The following is a 19,703-nucleotide window of genomic DNA, read 5'->3' as shown; positions in this document are numbered from 1 at the left end:
TTAGGATAGCAATTTGCCATTCAATAGAATAAATAAAGTCTATAGGGAGAGAGGAGTGACAAATTTAACGAATGAAGACATAAAAAAAATTGCTTTTTAAAAATAAACTAGGAGCACAAAAATTAGAAACCAAACACAATGACAAATTTGCTAAAGGAAATCGAGGCAAAATTTGTATTCTAAAAGTGAAAGGAAAGGGGAGGTTCAAGAATGATTAAAATAGCAACTCAATATTTTCTAAAATGATTCCCAAAATAAGATAACACAGCCAATATCATTAGAATACCCTGAAGTCACTGAAGCAGAGTTACTGGAGAAGTTAAAAGGACAGAATACAATCTGAACTAATAGAAGGTTGCAGATGAAAGTAATATGAAGAAAAGATGATGCCAAGGTGAAGGTGTGGGACTGAATCTCAAGCTGAAGACTGGGGGGAGGTGCTGAATGGAGCTCTGCACTGGTTAGTGCTTGGGCCACATTATTGGGTTTACTTTTTTGACCAGGATTCTAAAAGCAATTGCAAGATGATAAAATTAACAGATGACACTAAGAATAGCGAGCAGTAAAACAAAAGATGCAGATAAGGATTTGGAGAAAGATTTCAATCAGTTAGGCAGTTGGAAGATGAAATGTGACATTGACAAATGTAAAGTGGTGCCCAACAGATGAAATAATTGATAGGGGAAGGTTAAAATAGAGATAATGTTACTGCACTAGTAATCCATATGCCCAGATTAATGTTCCAGAGACATGTTCAAATCAGGGGACTTGAAATTTAATAAATAAAACGCTAGTCTCATTAATAATGATCATGAAACTACTGGATTGTCGTAAAAAAAAGCATCTGGCTCACTAATGCCCCTCAGGGTAGGAAATCTCCCTTCCTTGCCCCTCCTGGCCGACATGTGACCCCAGACACACAGCAATGTGGCTGACTCTTAGCTGCCCCCTGAAATGGTCCAGCAAACTACTCAGTTGTATCAAACAGCTACAGAAAAGCTTAAATAAGAATAAAACTGAATGGACCATCTGGCATCGACCTAGGCAACAAAGGCATCTGGGGTCTTGTACCAAAATTGGGACAGCTGTTCCACAGACGAGACAAGCAACAGCCTGAGGTAGTCATAGTCACCAAATGATACCTTACAGCCAATGTCCCAGACTCCTCCATCACCATCCCTGGGTCTGTCCTGATGGTGGCAGCACAGAGGTACACAGTTGGAAGGCAGCGGCCTGGGAGTCCTCAACATTGACTCTGGAATCCATTAAGTCTCATGGCATCAGGTCAAACACGGGCAAGGAAACCTCCTCCTGATTACCACCTAATGCCCTCCCTCAGCTGATGAATTAGTACTTCTCAATGTTGAACACCATTTGGAAGAAGCGCTGAGGGTAACAAGGGCACAGACTGTACTCTGGGTGGGTGATTTCAATACCCATCACCAAGAGTAGCTCAGCAGTACCACTACTGGCCTAGCTGGCTGAGTCCGAAGGACATATCTGGCAGACTGGGCTGCAGCAGGCGGTGAGAGAACCGACATAAAGGAAAAACCTACTTGGCCTTGCCCTCAACAATTTCTGTTGCACATGCATCTGTCCATGACAGTATTGGTAGAAATGAGCACCGCACAGTCCTTGTGGGGAGGTAGTCCCACCTTCACAGACGACACCTTCCATCATGTTATATGAAACTAAGACTGTGCTAAATGGGATAGACACAGTACAGATCTAGCAGCTCAAAACTGGGCATCCATGAGGCAACAGTAGGATTGCATTCAACCACAATCTACAACATCAGGGTAAAACATATCCCTCACTCTAGGGTGTACTATTATGTTCAGCGCCATTTGCGACTCCTCGGATACTGAAGCAGTCAATGTAGAAGTGCAGCAAGACCAGAACAATATCCAGGCTTGGGAAAATAAGTTGCAAGTAACATTCGCACCACACAAGTGCCAGGCAATGACCATCTCAAACAAAAGAGAATCTAACCATCTCCCCTTGACATTCAATAGCATTACAATTGCTGAAACCCCCACTATCACATCCTGGGGGTTACCATTGACCAGAAACTGAACTGGAGTAGCCATATAAATACTTGGGCTACAAGAGCAGGTCAGAGGCAGGAATCCTGTAGTGAGTAACTCACCTCCGAACTCCCCAAAGCCTGTCCACCATCTACAAGTCAGGAGTGCAATGGAATACTCTCCACTTGCCTGGATGGGTGCAGCGCCAACAATACTCAAGAAGCTCGACATAAGACCGGGCGGCACAGTGGCGCAGTGGTTAGCACCGCAGCCTCACAGCTCCAGCGACCCGGGTTCAATTCTGGGTACTGCCTGTGTGGAGTTTGCAAGTTCTCCCTGTATCTGCGTGGGTTTCCTCCGGGTGCTCCGGTTTCCTCCCACATGCCAAAGACTTGCAGGTTGATAGGTGAATTGGCCATTATAAACTGCCCCTAGTATAGGTAGGTGGTAGGGAAATATAGGGACAGGTGGGGATGTGGTAGGAATATGGGATTAGTGTAGGATTAGTATAAATGGGTGGTTGATGGTCGGCACAGACTCGGTGGGCCGAAGGGCCTGTTTCAGTGCTGTGTCTCTAAACTAAACTAAACTAAAACTAAACCTTCCAGGGCAAAGCAGCCCGCTTGATTGGCACCCCATGCACAACATTCACTCCCTCCACCACTATGTACCATCTACAAGATGCACTGCAGCAACGCAGCAAGGCTTCTTAGACAGTACCTTCCAAACCACAACCTCTACCACCTACAAGGACAAGGGCAGCAGATGCCCACATCCCATGAACGAATAAAAAAAAAGAGGAGTGTAGGAGAGCATGGCAGGAACAGAACCAAGCAAACCTAAAAATGAGTTGCCATCCTAGTGAAGCTACAACACAGGACTACATGTATGCTAAAAAGCGGAAGCAGCATGATATATACAGAGCTAAGCCATTCCACAAACCAACGGATCAGATCAAAGCTCTGCAGTCCTGCCACATCCAGTCATGAATGGTGGTGGACAATTAAACAACTAACTGCAGGAGGCTCCACAAATGTCCCCATCCTCAATTATGGCAGCGCCAACATGTCAGTGTAAAAGACAAGGCTAATGTATTTGCAACCACGTTCAGACAGAAGTGCCAAGAGGATGATCCATTCTAGCCTCCTCCGGAGGTCCCAGAATCATGCCAGTCTTCAGATAATATGATTCATTCCACATGATTACCAAGAAATAGCTGAAGGAACTGGATACTGCAAAGACGATGAGCCTTAAAAACATCCCGGCAACAGTACTGAAGACTTGTGCTCCAGAATTAGCTGTGCCAGAACAACTACAACACTGGCATCTAACCCAACAATGTGGATAATTGCCCAGGTAAATTGTGTCCACAAAAAGCAGGACAAATCCAACCCGGCCAATTACCACCATATGAGGCTATTGTCAATCATCAGCAAAGTGATGGAAGGTGTCATTGACAGTGCTATCCAGCAGCACTTACTTACTAATATTCAGTTTGGGTTCTGCCAGGGCCACTCAGTTCCTGACCTCCTTACAGCCTTGGTCCAAACATGGACTAAAAGAGCTGAATCTCAGAGGTGAGGCGAGAGTGACTGCCCTTGACATCAAGGCAGCATTTGATCAAGTGTGGCATCAAGGACCCCTAACAAAACTGAAATCAATGGGAACTCTCCACAGGTTGGAGTCATAGATAACACAAAAGATGATGGTTGTGGTTGTTGGAGGCCAATCATCTCAGCCCCAGGACATCGCTGCAGGAGTTGCTCAGGGTAGTGTCCGAGGGCTAACCATCTTCAGGTGCTTCATTTATCATCTTCCCTCCATCATAAGGTCAGAAGTGGGTATGTTTTCTGATGATAGTAGTGAACACGTACAATTTGCAACTCCTCAGTCCTTCCCACATGCAGCAAGACCTGGACAGCATTCAGGCTTGGGCTGGTAAGTGATAAGTGCCTCACAAGTGTCATTTCACAGCATTACCATCACTGAATCCCCCACCATCAACATCCTGGGGGTTATCATTGACCAGAAACTGAACAAAACCAGCCATATAAATACTGTGACTACAAAAGCAGGTCAGAGGTTGGGAATTCTGCAGTGAGTAACTCACCTCCTAACTCCCCAATGCCTGTCCACCATCTTCAAGGCACAAATCAAGAGTGTGATGGAATACTTTCCACATGCCTGGATGAGTGCAGTTCCAACAACACTCAAGAAGCTCAACACCATCCAAGACAAAACAGTCCACTTGATCAGCACCCCATCCCCCAGCTTCAACATTCAATCCCTCCACCAATAGCACACACTGGCGGCATTGTGTACCATCTGCAAGATGCACTGCAGCAACTAGCCAAGGCTCCTTTGACAGTACCTTCCAAACCCATGACCTCTACTACCTAGAAAGACAAGGGCAGCAGACGGATGGGGCACCACCATCCGCAAGTTCTCCTCCATCCCACACACTGTCCTGACTTGAAATTATACAGGCTTCCTTCACCATCGCTGGGTCAAAATCCTGGAATTCCCTCCATAACAGCCCTGTGGGTACCTACACCATATGAACTGCAATGGTTCAAGAAGGCAGCTCACCACTACCTTCTGAAGAGCAATTAGGAATGGGCAATAAATGTTGGCCTTGCCAGCGGTACACTCATCCCATGAATGAACAAAAAAAATGAAAGGGAGTAGAAGTATCACAGGTAGAGACAACTGGAAGTTATAGTGGGTTTGTTATTCATAACATCTGGGAAACATGAAGTGGCAATTAATAAAAACAATATTCATTTAGTATAGCATCTTTCATTTGGATAAAGGTCCCAAAGTGCTGCACAAAGGTCCAAGAAAAATATATGATTAGTCAGTGAGCCAAATGTGATTTATTAGGCGGGATGGCTAAACTTTCAGTCAAAGCGATAGATCTTATAGTGGGTCTTAAAAGGAGAAGTGAGGAGGAGGATGGGCTCCGGGACAAAATTCCAGACTATGGAGCCTAGGCAGCAAATGGCACAACAGGCCGCAGTGGAATCTTATCATGACCAAGACTAGCAGTCCAACAGCAAAGGCAGTAAAGTGCTTGCGAGGTGGTGGACACATAGCGTTAGGTGTCATCAGCATACCTGTGCAAGCAGATCTGATGTTTGTGGATGATGTTGCCATGGGAGCGTGGAGGTTGAGGAAGAGGAGGGTGACCAAGGATGGATATTTGGGATACTCCCAAGGAGGAAGGAAATTATCCGAACAGAGACTGGAATAGTCATAGTGTAAAGGGCTAAGTGGGGGAAGAATTGCTAAAATATGTACAAGAATGTGTTCATTATGGAGAAGGATGATGTAGGTGTAGAGATCAGGGAGAGCGATTGTGATATACTTGAACAAATTAGCATTGAAAGGGAGGAAGTATTAGCTGTTTTAGTGGGTTTAAAAGTGGATAAATCCCCAGGCCCAGATGAGATGTATCCCAGGCTGTTACGTGAGGCAAGGGAGGAGATAGCAGAGGCTCTGACACAAATTTTCAAATCCTCTCTGGCCACAGGAGAGGTACCAGAGGATTGGAGGATAGCGAATGTGGTACCATTATTCAAGAAGGGTAGTAGGGCTAAACCAGGTAATTACAGGCCGGTGAGTCTAACATCAGTGGTAGAGAAACTATTGGAAAAAATTCTGAGGGACAGGATTAATCTCCACTTGGAGAGGCAGGAATTAATCAGGGATCGTCAGCATGGCTTTAATCAGGGGGAGATCGTGTCTAACAAACTTGATTGAATTTTTCAAGGAGGTGACTAGAGGTGTAGATGAGTGAAAAGCAGTTGATGTAGTCTACATGGACTTCAGTAAGGGTTTTGATAAGGTCGCGCATGGGAGATTAGTCAAGAAGGCAAGAGCCCATGGGATCCAGGGCAATTTGGCAAATTGGATCCAAAATTGGCTTAGTGGCAGGAGGCAGAGGGTGATGGTTGAGGGTTGTTTTTGTGAGTGGAAGCCTGTGAGCAGTGGTGCACCACAGGGATCAGTGCTGGGACCCTTGCTTTTTGTAGTGTACATTAATGATTTAGACGTGAATATAGGAAGTATGATCAGTAAGTTCGCAGATGACACAAAAATTGGTGGTGTCGTAAATAGTGAGGAGGAAAGCCTTAGATTGCAGGACGATATAGATGGGCTGGTAAGATGAGCGGAGCAGTAGTAAATGGAATTTAATCCGGAGAAGTGTGAGGTGATGCATTTTGGGAGGACTAACAAGGCAAGGGAATATACAATGGATGGTAGGACCCTAGGAAGTACAGAGGGACTTTGGTGTACTTGTCCATAGATCACTGAAGGCAGCAGCACAGGTAGATAAGGTGGTTAGGAAGGCACATGGGATCCTTGCCATTATTAGCCGCGGCACAGAACATAAGAGCAGGGAGGTTATGATGGAGCTGTATAAAATGCTAGTTAGGCCACAGCTGGAGTACTGTGTACAGTTCTGGGCACCACACTATAGGAAGGATGTGATTGGACTGGATAGGGTGCAAAGAAGATTCACCAGGATGTTGCCTGGGCTGGAGCATTTCAGCTATGAAGAGAGACTGGATAGGCTAGGGCTGTTCTCCTTCGAGCAGAAAAGGCCTTGGGGGAACATGATTGAGGTATACAAAATTATGAGGGGCATTGATAGGAAGAAGCTTTTTCCCTTAGCGGAGGGGCCAATAACCAGGGGGCATAGATTTAAGGTAAGGGGCAGGAGGTTTAGAGGGGATTTGAGGAAATATTTTTTCACCCAGAGGGTGGTTGGAATCTGAAACACACTACCTGAAGGGGTGGTAGAGGCAGGAACCCTCACAACATTTAAGAAGTATTTAGATGAACACTTGAAACGCCATAGCATACAAAGCTATGGGCCAAGTGCTGGAAAATGGGATTAGAATAGATAGGTGCTTGATGGCCTTCAGTAAGGCTTTTGATAAGGTCCCGCATGGAAGATTGGTTAAGAAGTTAAGAGCCCATGGGATCCAGGGCAAATTGGCATACAGACACGATGGGCTGAAGGGCCTGTTTCTGTGCTGTACAACTCTATGACTCTAAGAAAACCTTCTTCATTGGTGTGTTTCTAGCCCAACTAGGAAGAAAGCAGTGCTGGGTCTAGTACTGGGGAATGATGTGGAGCAAGGGGAGTATGTTTCAATCAGGGAGCATTTGGGGAACAGTGATCATAATATCATCAGGTTTAGAATAGTTATGGCAAAGGACAAGGAACAATCAAGTGTGAAAATACATAACTGGAGGAGGGCTGATTTCAATGAGTTCAAAGAAAGGATCTGGCCCAGGTTGACTGGAATCCAAAATTGGTAAATAAAACAGTAAATCAGAAATGGGAAGCCTTCAAACAAGAGAGACTTCAGGAACAAAACAGACACATCCCCACTAATGAAGAAGATACAGCTCCCCAGATGACTAAAAATGTAGGGATGAAAATGAAACAGAAAATGAGGCTTATGCCAAAAGTATGATTGATAATTACAATGGGAAACTAAAATGAATACAAAAAATACAGAGGAACTCTTAAAAAAAGGAGCAAAGACAAAGTATGAGAATAGATTAGCAACCAGCATGAAAAGGAACCCAAAAGTTTTTTTAAAAACATATAAAGTATCATCAAAGGAAGGATGGACCTGAATGAGGGACCAAAAAGGAGATATTCCTATAGAGGCAGAAGGCTTGGCTGAGGTACTAATTGAGTACTTTGCATCTGTCTTCACTAAAGAGGATGCTGCCTCCGTAGCAATACAGGAGGAAGTGGTAGGGATTTAGATAGGATAAAAATAGACTGTACTGAAGCCAAATTTGCTGATGATATGAAGATAGGTAGCAAAGCAAGTTGTGAGGAGGATACAAAGAGTCTCCAAAGGGTTATAGATGTGTTAAGTGAGTGGGTAAAAATTTGGCAGATGAAGTATAATGTGGGAAAATGTAAGGTTGTCCACTTTGGCAGGAAGAATAGAAAAACAGAATATTATTTAAAGAGAGAGAGACTGCAGAATGCTGTGGTACAGAGGGACCTGGGTGTCCTCGTACATGAATCGCAAAAAGTCAGCATGCAGGTACAGCAAGTAATTAGGAAGGCAAATGGAATGTTGGCCTTTATTGCAAAGGGGATGAAGAATAAAAATAGGGAAGTATTACTACAAATGTACTGGGCATCGGAAAGACCACACCTAGAGCACTGTGTACAGTTTTGATCACCTTATTTAAGAAGAGACATACTTGCATTGAAAGCAGTTCAGAGAAGGTTCACTAAGTTGATTCTGGGATGAGGGGTTTGTCTTAGCAGGAAAGGTTGGTCCTATACTCATTGGCGTTTAGAAGATTGAGAGGTGATCTTATTGTAACATGCATGATTCTCAGGAGGCTTGACAGGGTAGATGCTGAGAGGATGTTTCCCCTCTTGGGGGAATCTAGAACTAGGGGGCATGGTTTCAAATTAAAGCGTCTCCATTTAAGACAGAGATGAGGAGAAATTTCTTCTCTCAGAGGGTTGTTAGCATTTAGAATTCTCTTCCCCAGCGAACAGTGGAGGCTGGGTCATTGAATATATTCAAGGCTAAGTTAGACAGATTTTGATTGACAAAGGAGTCAAGGGTTTATGGGGGGCAGGTAGGAAAGTGGAGTTAAAGCCACAATCAGATCTTACTGAATGGCGGAGCAAGCTTGAGGAGCTGAATAGCCTACTCCTGTTCCTATTTCTTATATTCTTATGTTAAAAGTTTGCAGCACTAAAAGTAGAAAATTCACCCGGTCCAGATGGAAAGCATCTAGGTTGCTGAGGGAAGTAAGGGTGGAAATTGTGTTGGCCTGGCCACAATCTTCCAATTCTACTTGGATATGGGAGCGGTGCCACAAGACTGGAGGATTTCAAATGTTAAACCCCTCTTCAAGTAAGCGGAGAAGGATAAACCCAGAAGGCCAGTCAATAAGTGATAGGGAAACTTTTGAATTAATAATTCAGGACAAAATTAATTGGCACTTGGAAAAGTATGGGCTAATTAATGAAAGTCAGCATGGGTTTGTTAAAAGCAAATTGTGCTTTACTAACTTGATTGAGTTCTTTGTAGAAATAGTGGAGAGGGTTGATGAGGTATTGTGGTTGATGTTGTGTATATGGACTTTCAAAACGGATTTGACAAAGTACAATATAATAGACTTGTAAGCAAATTTAAAGTCGATGGGATTAAAGGAACAGAGACAGCATAGATATGAAATTGGCTAAGGGACAGAAAGCAGAAAGTAATGGTGAATGGTTGTTTTTCAGACTGGAGGGAAGTGTGCAGTGGTGTTCCCTAGGGGTCAGTATTGGGACCACTGCTTTTTTTGATAGTGTATTAATGACTTGGACTTATACTAGCATACAGGGCCTAATTTCAAAGTTTCAAAAATGACACAAAACTCAAATGTAGTCAACAATGAGGGGGTTAGTAACAGAGTCCTCTCCCCAAAAATACTTCCAGACCGGCTGAGCATTTCCAGCATTTTCTGTTTTTATTTCAGATTTGCAGCAACTGCAGTGTTTTGCTTTTCAGGAGGATACAGACAGATTGGCAAAACACATTGCTGATGAGATTCAATGCAGAGAAGTATGAAATGATACATTTTGGAAGGTAAAATTAGGGGAGGCAATATAAAATAAATGGTACAATTTTATAAGAGATGCAGGAACAGAGAGACCTGGGGATCTATGCACACAAATCTTCTGAAGTTGGTAGGACAAATTGAGAAGGCTGTTAAAAAAGCATTGGGACACTCGGATTCACTAATAGAGGAGTAGAGTACAAAAACAAGGAAGTTATGCTAAACCTTCATAAATTACTGGAGTATCTGTTCAATTCCTGGAACAACACTTTAGGAAGGACGTCTAGACCTTAGAGGGTGCAGAAATGATTTACTAGAAGGGTTTCAGGGATGAGTGACTTCGGTTCCAGGGATGAGGGACTTCAGTTACTTGGATGACTGGAGAAGATGGGGTTGTTCACTTCAGAGCAGAGAAGGAAGTAGTCTTAAAGGCAGTAAATAAGGAGAAACTATGTCCACAGAAGGGTCAGTCACCACAGAACAGATTTAAAGGTGATTGGCAAAAGAACTGGAAGCACCATGAGTAACACAAAATATAAACAGCAAGTTGTGATCTGGAATGCACTGCCTCAAAGGACAATACGATTATAACTTTCAAAAGAGAATTTGAAGAGGAAAAAAATTAAAGGGCGATGGGGAAACAGCAGGGGATTCAGCCGAATTGGATAGCCCTATCATCACACAGGCATGATGGGCCGAATGGCTTCCTTCTGTGCTGTTTCATTCTATAGTTGGGCTGAATGGCCTACTCATATTCTGCACATCCTATGTAATTCTATGCATATCGAGAAGATTAAAGTAAGACAAGCAAGTAAATTTAAATAAAATACAAGAAATACTTCATGCGACTAATGTCTGCAATTTTCCAGACTGTTGGGTGCACACCAACTTAGGGGCATTCAAACTGCAGGCAGATGGGGTGGGGAACCAGAGTAACAACGGCTGATCAGTTTAATGGCCTTCTTCCAATTTTTGCCCTTATTTTCTCCTGAGGTAATTGGCAGGGAACCCCCCACAAGCCTTGTCCGAATACACAGTAAACAGGGAACCCTCCACGAGCCTGTAACATACAGAACACAGGGTGGGTGGCACAGTGGCGAGCACCATAGCCTCACTGCTCCAGCGACCCGGGTTTGGTTCTGGGTATTGCCTGTGCGGTGTTTGCAAGTTCTCCCTGTGACCGCGTGGGTTTCCGCCGGGTGCTCCGGTTTCCTCCCACAGCCAAAGACTTGCAGGTTGATAGGTAAATTGGCCTTTGTAAATTGCCCGTAGTGTAAGTAAGTGGTAGGAAAACGGTGGGGATGTGGTAGAGAATACAGGATTAATGTAGGATTAGTATAAATGGGTGGTTGTTGGTCGGCACAGACTTGGTGGGCCAAAGGGCCTGTTTCAGTGCTGTATCTAAGACTCTAACCTTCACCACCAGCCCTAATATACAGTAAACAGGGAACCTTCCACCAGCCCATCCTAATATACAGAACACAGGGAACCCTCCACCAACTTGTCCTATTAGACAGTTCACAGGGAACCCTCCACCAGCCCTAATATACAGTAAACAGGGAACCTTCCATCAGCCTGTGCTAATGTACAGTATACAGGGAACCCTCCACCAGCCCATCCTAATATACAGAACACAGGGAACCCTCCAACTTGTCCTATTAGACAGTTCACAGGGAACCCTCCACCAGCCCTAATATACAGTATACAGGGAACCCTCCACCAGCCCTAATATACAGTATACAGGGAACCTTCCATCAGCCTGTGCTAATATACAGTATGCAGGGAACCCTCCACCAGCCCATCCTAATATACAGAACACAGGGAACCCTCCACCAACTTGTCCTATTAGACAGTACACAGGGAACCCTCCACCAGCTTGTTAATATACAGTACACAGGGAACCCTCCACCAACCCGTCCTAATAGACAGTACACAGGGAACCCTCCACCAGCCCTAATATACAGTACACAGGGAACCCTCCATCAGCTTCTGCTAATATACAATGCACAATTAGCGCTCCATCATAGGAAGCATGTATCGCATCAGTTTAACATAGAGCATGTGCTGCACAGAACAGAATTGAATTTTGCTCTCTTGCCTTCCTACCTGCTGTGTAGTTGCGTCCTGTTGGATGTACGCTACCTGGGACTGATCTGTGAAAACAGTCTTGAAAAACAGAGGCATTAAACAAAAAGGATCTTTATACAGTTACTAATCTTAATTAAAGACGTCAGTGGGTGTTTCATGGTTCCTTCCCACTCAAAAAAGCCCCCTGCAATCATTCCCCAGCATGAAAGTGATTTACAAGATAACAATAACATGTATTCATCCAACAATATTAATACAGTAAAACGTCCCAAGGCATTTAACAGGCGCATTATCAAACAAATTTTGACACTCAGCCACATCAGGAGATTTAGGACAGATGACAACCTCAAATTTGATCCCACATGTTTGAAATTCACCATTGGCTCCCACACTTTTCTCACTGACCCAGGACTACTGGTGTCACACACTGAGAAAACAGTGCCTGTACCAGACTGCAACTTTATCTGAATCAAAGGTTTACATCTCCTCATAGTCTAATGTAAAATGTTTACTAAATAGATCACTATTGCTAAGGAGATATTATTCAAATCTTCCACCAACACACAATTATTATGATACCTGGGTGGTGTGTGGGACAATCATGAAAGGACCTCAGTCACTAGAGTATAGGGTACCCCCTGCTCCCCACCCCAGGCACATGGCTCAAAAGTGGCATGGACCACCAAACTAACCTCAGTGTCCCAGTCTCCCTTCGAAGACCCTCCCAAAAAAACTGAACTTTCAGTAGCTTGATTGCCACACAACCCTAGTGCCTGCAATGACTGCATACCCTCATTGTAATGACCATATACCTGCGCTCCATCAGCTTGGTGAATGTACACCAGGGTATGTTCCGCCCCATCCACAGATGTGTAGGATGTCCCATCTGCTGTGTAAACTACTTGCTGCGACGGTCGATCCTGTTCATCTGTGTAAACAATTTGAGCAACAGCACTGCTCTCCGGAACAAAATGTACCTGGGAAACGAATGCACCTGGTCAAGAAAATGTAGGACACTAGAAGAAACAAACATAGAAACCCCAGACACTCGCACAACTAAACCCACTCACTCTTATAGCTCAAACACAAATTACTTCCTAATTGGCTCCTTATGATCTACAAATTGTGACAATTGTGATAACCTGAGGCTCAACACAACAGAGGAATAAAACAGAAGAAAAGCAAACCAGTCGTCCCAACCCAACTCGCCATGAACCCTGCTGAAAGTAGCATAGGCAGCAAGCTTTCCCATGCCATCAGGCAAAGGATGTTGTGTGGCTAAAAAACAGAGATGAGAAAACAGGCAGTCATTTGGTAAACTTCCGATGTCTTGGTAAGAGAGCTGCTAAAACCCTGAAGCTGATTTTTTAGCCAGTTCTGCAGGTCCAGCTTTTAACACTTGGATTTGTTTATTGTTATTTTCGCCATTGTATACGTTCCTTCTGATAACATTCCCAAAGAGAAGGCTGAAGTGGGGAGAGGAGGGTGGAGGAAGAAGAGGTCTTTGTACACCGTCCTCCAAAAATAGCATCTCCATTTACTATAACCCCTCTCTGGAATGACATCTGGAATTCACCCGAGAAGAGAACCTGTGGGTACGATGCAACAGCACACTTACATGCTGCTACTCTCCTGACATTCACATTTAGTCTCCACAGAAATATCTCTGGCCAGTGGTAGAGGTTTGAAACACAGATAACAGGGGAATACAGAGAGATACAGGACACAGATAGCTCTTGTTATGAAGTGAAGTTGTGCAACAAATGAAATAATTACTAATTCAAAAGCAGTGTCTGTGATATAAATGACAGGAACAGATAAAAACAGAAGTCAGTTCTCATTAGGAGCTACTCTCTATCAATATAATTGTTCCAAACATTTTTTTATTTGGGTAGTTTTTTGCTCATCAGGGAGTGGGATATCAGTGCTGGTGCATAGAACACTTATTTCAAGTTCCACTGTTTGCATCTAGCACTTCCAAGTCAGGTACTTGGGGTTTATCCATACTCATTCCAAACCAACTGCATCAATGCGACAAAACTCCTGTCATCCTGACACCAGATTAAGATTGTAGATTAGTGCCAATTAAGAGTACATTTTACTCTGCTGTCATGCACACCGGAAGTGTGATGATAAAAAATTATGGACTAACTCTGAAGAGTTATGAAAAACTGACTGTCTTTTAAAAATGCACCTTTATTTTAAAAAGTGAACTATTGTCCAAAATGGCCATCAAAGAAAAAGGGATTGGCCTTCGTGTATTCAAACTGTCTGACAAGAACAAAGGAGAAATCTTCAAAGCTAAGAGGTGTCAATTGCACCCCATCCTAAAACATTCCAAAATTGAATGTCTTCTTCTGAAACCAAGCAAGTGTAAAGTAGCCACATCCTGGGCCACTGTACGATCACCACAGGGAAGAGATCAGAAGGTCTCCTACCCATGATGAGCCGAAAGAGAGAGGCTCCAGAGAGAGAGAGAAGACAAAGCAACAGCCAGCAGCTTGTTTTCCAGAAAATCCTGTAGTATCCTTCATCTACATTAGACAGCAGTGAACTAGAAGTGATCGACTGTCTTTCACTAAACTTTCAATCAAGAGAGACATCTACAACCATCTTAGGCCTGCACGCAATTTCCAAGAGAATTCAACAGATTTTATCCTGATCTTCCTGCGCCCCCTCACTAAAAAATCACTCCCTTTTTTCCCTCTCTATCTGTCTCTTCTGGTGTGTGCGCGTGCTTGTGCATGCGCGCACCAGCAAACGCGCATGCGAATGCAGTTGCGACAATTTCAGGATAAGGCGTATTGATCAATAAACAATTGATTTCTCTGTTTTTAAACTTACAAGAAAATCTGTCGCTGTCTGTTTTTTTGAAAAAATAACCCAAGGAGTTAAACCCTAGCAAAAAAACACACTTGCTGTGGTCAGATGTGGAGTTGAACAGTGGGAACCACTCGCATCACATCATATGGCCATAACACTGCCGTCACAATCATTAGACTTATCCAAACTTCTTTCTTATTGTACACTTATAACCACAGCTAAGATTGAGCTATAACTGAATTCAAACACAGAAATGAAAGGCCTTTGTGCCACCTCCTTCCTCCATTTAACACAGGAACATAGGAGCAGGAGTAGGCCATTCAGCCCATCGAGCCTGCCCCGCCATTCAATACGATCATGGCTGATCTTCCACTTCAATGCCTTTTTCCCACACTATCTTCATATCCCCTTATGTCATTTGTATTTAGAAATCTGTCAATCTCTGCTTTAAACATACTCAATGACTGAGCTTTCACAGCCCTCTGGGGTAGAGAATTCCAAAGATTCACAACCCTCTGAATAAAGAAATTTCTCCTCATCTCGGTCCTAAGTGGCTTCCCCCTTATTTTGAAATTGTGTCCCCTGGTTCTAGACTCTCCAACCAGGGGAAACATCTTACTTGCATCTACCATGTCTATCTCTAAGTATTTTGTAGGCTTCAATGAGATCACCTCTCATTCTTCGAAACTCTAGAGAATACAGGCCCAGTTTCCCCAATCTCTCTTCAGAGGACAGTCCCGCCATCCCAGGAACAAGTCTGGTGAACCTCGTTGCACTCCCTCTATGGCCTTCCTTCCCAAGGTAAGGGGAGCAAAACTACACACAGTACTCCAGGTGCAGTCTAACCAAGGTTCTATACAATTGAAGCAAGACTTCACTACTGCCATACTCAAATCCTCTTGCGATAAAGGCTAAGATACAAGTAGCCTTCTTAATTGCTTGCTACACCTGCTTTCAGTGACTTATTGACAACGACAGTCAGATCACTTTGTACATCTACACTTTCTAATCTCTTACCATTTAAGAAATACTCTGTACATTTGTTCCTCCTACCAAAGCGGATAACCTCACATTTTTCCACATTGTATTCCATCTGCCACATTCTTGCCCACTCACCAAGTCTGTCCAAATCCCCTTGAAGCCGCTTTGGACCTTCCACATAACACACTTTCCCACCTAGTTCCATGTCATCCGCACACTTGGAAATAATACTTTTGGTCCCCACATCCAAATCTTTGATATATATTGTGAACACATGTTCGAGTATGGCCCAAAATTAGGAGCTACATACTTCATACACCTGAGGCACTTGATTACTTGAGCCAATCCAACAACTTAAAAACACGGTGGAATTGGAGGCATTATCAAACGCGATTGAGGATTTGGGGATGCATTGGGTGGATAGATAGGAAAAAACCTCTGGTGGAAAAGAGAACAGGGAGACAGAACCTTAAAGTTAAAGCTAGGCTGTTCAGAGATAAGGTCAGGAAGCACTTCTTCACACAAAAGTTAATGGAAATCAGGAAACCTCAGTCCCAAAAAGCTTCTCAGAATAGGTGAATTGAAAATATAAAAACTGAGATTGATAGGTTTTTTTTGTTAGACAAGGGTAACAAAACCAAGGCAGGTAAATGGAGTTAGATACAGATTAGCCATGATAGAACTGAATGGTGCCAGAGTTTCAAAGGGCTGAATGGCCTACTCCTATGTTCCGATGAAGGTGATAATTCACCAGTAATCCTTCCATTCTTTGCTGCCACTCATTTGTGGCTAAGGCTTCTGACTTAATGGATTTATTTTGTTCAACTTTCACCAAATAGTCAGAGCATAAATCAAATGCTTGAACTGGTCAATGCTTTCAAGTATTGTTACAACTGAGGCGGGAGTAATGTACTGTTAATTCAGTCCCACTACTTCACAGGTCACAGCATATTAGCGGTTTCCCACCTACCGGAAATTAGCCAAATTAAACACTGTATTTACTCCCCAGAATAAAGCACACCAAACCAGGTTTCTTTAAACAACAAATTAACTATTTATTAATAAACCAATTTTAAACGATAATGAGAAAGATCTATATGTATGAACAGATTTTATAACTTCCTATTTCTTCCTCACCCTCATGCACACACACATTCAAAACCCAACGATTAACCATTTTAAAAGATTGGTTTAAGTTAGAACTGTTTCTTAGGAATAATAAAATAACTGAGTTGTAACTTCTGGTAGAATATTTCCAGATCGGTGAGGTGTCCCAGAGTCAAATAGTCAGATGCCATTCGAAGTTTCCAGGTAAAATTAATGAATAGTCTGTGGTGGGCAGGCGTTCAAGGCAATTCGTCTGCAGCAGGCATAACACAGATCTTTCAGTAACTATTGTAACATCAGATCTATTTGAATTTCTAAGAAGCAGTCCAACAGTAGAAACTTTGAGATTTCAGGAGCTTCCAAAAAATACAACAATGCAACAGGACTCACACTTGAGGTAGAGACTTTCAGAGACTGGAGACTACCTTCAGCAATGCAGGCTTCCTATCAGCAAAGGAGCCTTTCTCCAAAGCAGTGATTCTCCACAGAGTACCGCAACCCCTCTTCCTGGGTCCTCTCTCTCTGTTCAGGCATAAACAGCAACAAGGGTTTTAGCTTCCATGCCTTCGATTTGCAACTCGTTCAAAGTTCTTAGAACTTCACAAAGAAATTAGAATTTCCCTTGATACAGGAATTATTTTTCAAGAGAAAGGGTTCCTGGGCTGTCTTTCTACCCCTTCTAGCAGCAAACTGGTCTTTTGATTTCTTTCAGTGAGAGTTCTCCAGAACAGGTTCCAGCCAACTGGTCTTTTCTTGCAAAAGAGAAACTAAAACTCCCCAGCAGCCAATCATGTGACAGTCGTTTCTCTCTGCTGAGTGGTTTGGAAAAGCAGATTGCCTTGCAAGTGCCCCAGCCAGTTCAGCGTTCACTGTTCCCAGATAAATCCTTTTCTCAGTCTTTTTTCAAAAAGAAAGCACTTGTAACAATATGAAAGATATCAAAAGCAGAGAAAATTAAGATAGGACAATTAATTACTAAGTGCTGTCTATTTTCAATTTTTTCTGGCTTCATGATACTGTGTGGCAAGTTGGAGACATGATGAAATCTTTTTTTTTACCTTTTCATACAGCACGTCATTGTGATCTGCAATCACTGCCTGAAAGGGCAGTAGAAGCAGATTCATTCGTAACATTCAGAAGAGAGCTGTATAAAAACTTCAAGGGAAAAAAATTGCAGGGCTATGGGGAAAGAGCAGGGGAATGGGATTGATCAGATAGCCCGAGCAGGAGCTGGCATAGGCACCCGGGCTGAATGGCCTCCTTCTGAACTGTATCATTCTATGACTAAGTTAGGTTGGCGTCCTTCCATCTACGAAAGATGATGGACATGCAGCAAACAATCCAATTAGGTGGGGTATCTTCTCTCTGTACACCTTTGCTGATGGCTGTGAAAGCCAATCCTTGAGAGGCAGCTTCTGCCACAAGTGCTGCACGTGAAGCTACCAGGTGACGCTGTGAGTTGTTGTTTTTGATGTTGGCGTCTATTACCAAGCTGCTGCAGCAACTGGTCATTGTGGTAGTGCACACCAATCCACAGGATGTGTCGCCATTTCCCTCTTTTGCCAGTTAGTGGCTCCCAGGTGCAATCGTCGACATTTAGGGCCTCCATGTCACGCTTGCAAGCATCCTTGAAGCACAGCTTTGGGCGCCCCACTGGTCATCTGGCTCCAGCTACCTCACTCTACAGAAAGTCCTTGGGTATGCAATCATCTTCCATCCTGTGGACGTGTCTAATCCACCGAAGTTGCCCATTTGATTAGTGCCAACATACTTGGGAATTCCGCCTTTGCGAGGACTGCCGCGTTTGTGATTTTGTCCTGCCAGGATGTACCCATAATGTGCCGCAGACAGCGAAGATGGAAATTATTGAGCTTCTTTTCCAGGTAGCTGTAAGTCGCCCATGTTTCACAGCCATACAGCAAGGTGCTGAGATCACAGGCCTTATAAACCATCAGATTGGTCCTAAGGGTCAGCATGTTATTATCCCATGCGCGTTTCAGCCAAAGGCGGTAGCTGCTTTCCCTATGCAAGTATTGAGGTCTGCATCAAGGGACAGATTGTCCATCACCGTGGGCTCATGGTAGCAGAGGTATTCTATAGCTATGGGGTGTTTTATTTGCACACTGTACTGGACCTGTGAATGTTTCATAGGAGATTACAGATATGGGGCTCAACATTTGTAAGCACACATGCATGTTCTCTCAAAATAAACCACCAAAGTTCCAACATATCTTCCAATTGACAAACCGAATCCTCAATCCAATACCCAAAACACCAGTTAAAATCCCGGAATTGCAAACATTATAAAACAAAATTCATAGATTATAGAATGGTGATAGCACAGAAGGTAGTCATTCAGCCCGTCGTGTCTGTGCCGGCTCTCTGCAAGAGCAACTCAAGTAGTCCCATTCCCCCACCTTTACCCTGCAGCCCTGCAAATTTTTCTCTTCAGATAATTATCTAATTCTCTTTTGAAGGCCTCGAGTGAATCTGCCTCCACCACATTCTCAGGCAGTGCTATCCAGATCCTAACCACTCGCTGAGTAAAAAGGTTTTCCTCATGATGCCATTGCTTCTTTTGCCAATCACTTTAAATCGGGTCTCCTCTGGTTCTGGATCCTTCCACCAATGGGAACAGTTTCTTTCTCCCTACCTACTCTATCCAGACCCCTCATAATTTTGAACACCTCTATCAAATCATCTCTCAACCTTCTCTTCAAGGAGAACAGACCCAGCTTTTCTAACTTACCCACATAAATGAAGTTCCTCAACCCTGGAACTATTCTCGTGAATCTTTTCTGCACCCTCTCTCATGTCTTCACATCCTTCCTAAAGTGTGGTGCCCAGAACTGGACACAATACTCCAGTTGAGGCCAAACCTGTGTTTTATACAGGTTTACCATAACTTCCTTATTCTTGGACTCTATGCCCCTATTTGTATCCTGCATAATCCTGTATGCTCTATTAACTGCTTTCTCAACCTGCCCAGCAATCTTCAATGATTTGTGCACATATACCTCCAGGTCCCTCTGCTCCTGAATCCCATTTAGAATTGTACACTTAATTTTATAT

At 43.5% G+C, this 19,703-nt stretch overlaps 1 protein-coding gene across 1 annotated transcript in view; it reads right to left on the bottom strand.

Moving 5' to 3' along the window:
• The window catches only part of prdm10 (PR domain containing 10), a 222,800-nt gene that overhangs the window by 171,719 nt on the left and 31,378 nt on the right, over positions 1 to 19,703 (bottom strand). Inside the window, exons 7-8 of the mRNA XM_068054249.1 lie at positions 12,533 to 12,697; positions 11,739 to 11,798 (exon numbers count right to left, since the gene is read on the bottom strand). Coding sequence (XP_067910350.1) covers positions 11,739 to 11,798; positions 12,533 to 12,697 — 225 coding nt within the window. The remainder of the gene's footprint in view (positions 1 to 11,738; positions 11,799 to 12,532; positions 12,698 to 19,703) is intronic.

Source organism: Heterodontus francisci, chromosome 22, assembly GCF_036365525.1.
Source record: "Heterodontus francisci isolate sHetFra1 chromosome 22, sHetFra1.hap1, whole genome shotgun sequence".
NCBI classification, from domain to species: domain Eukaryota; kingdom Metazoa; phylum Chordata; class Chondrichthyes; order Heterodontiformes; family Heterodontidae; genus Heterodontus; species Heterodontus francisci.
Note: the sequence above shows the minus strand (reverse complement) of the source record. Positions and strands in the feature narration are given on the sequence as shown.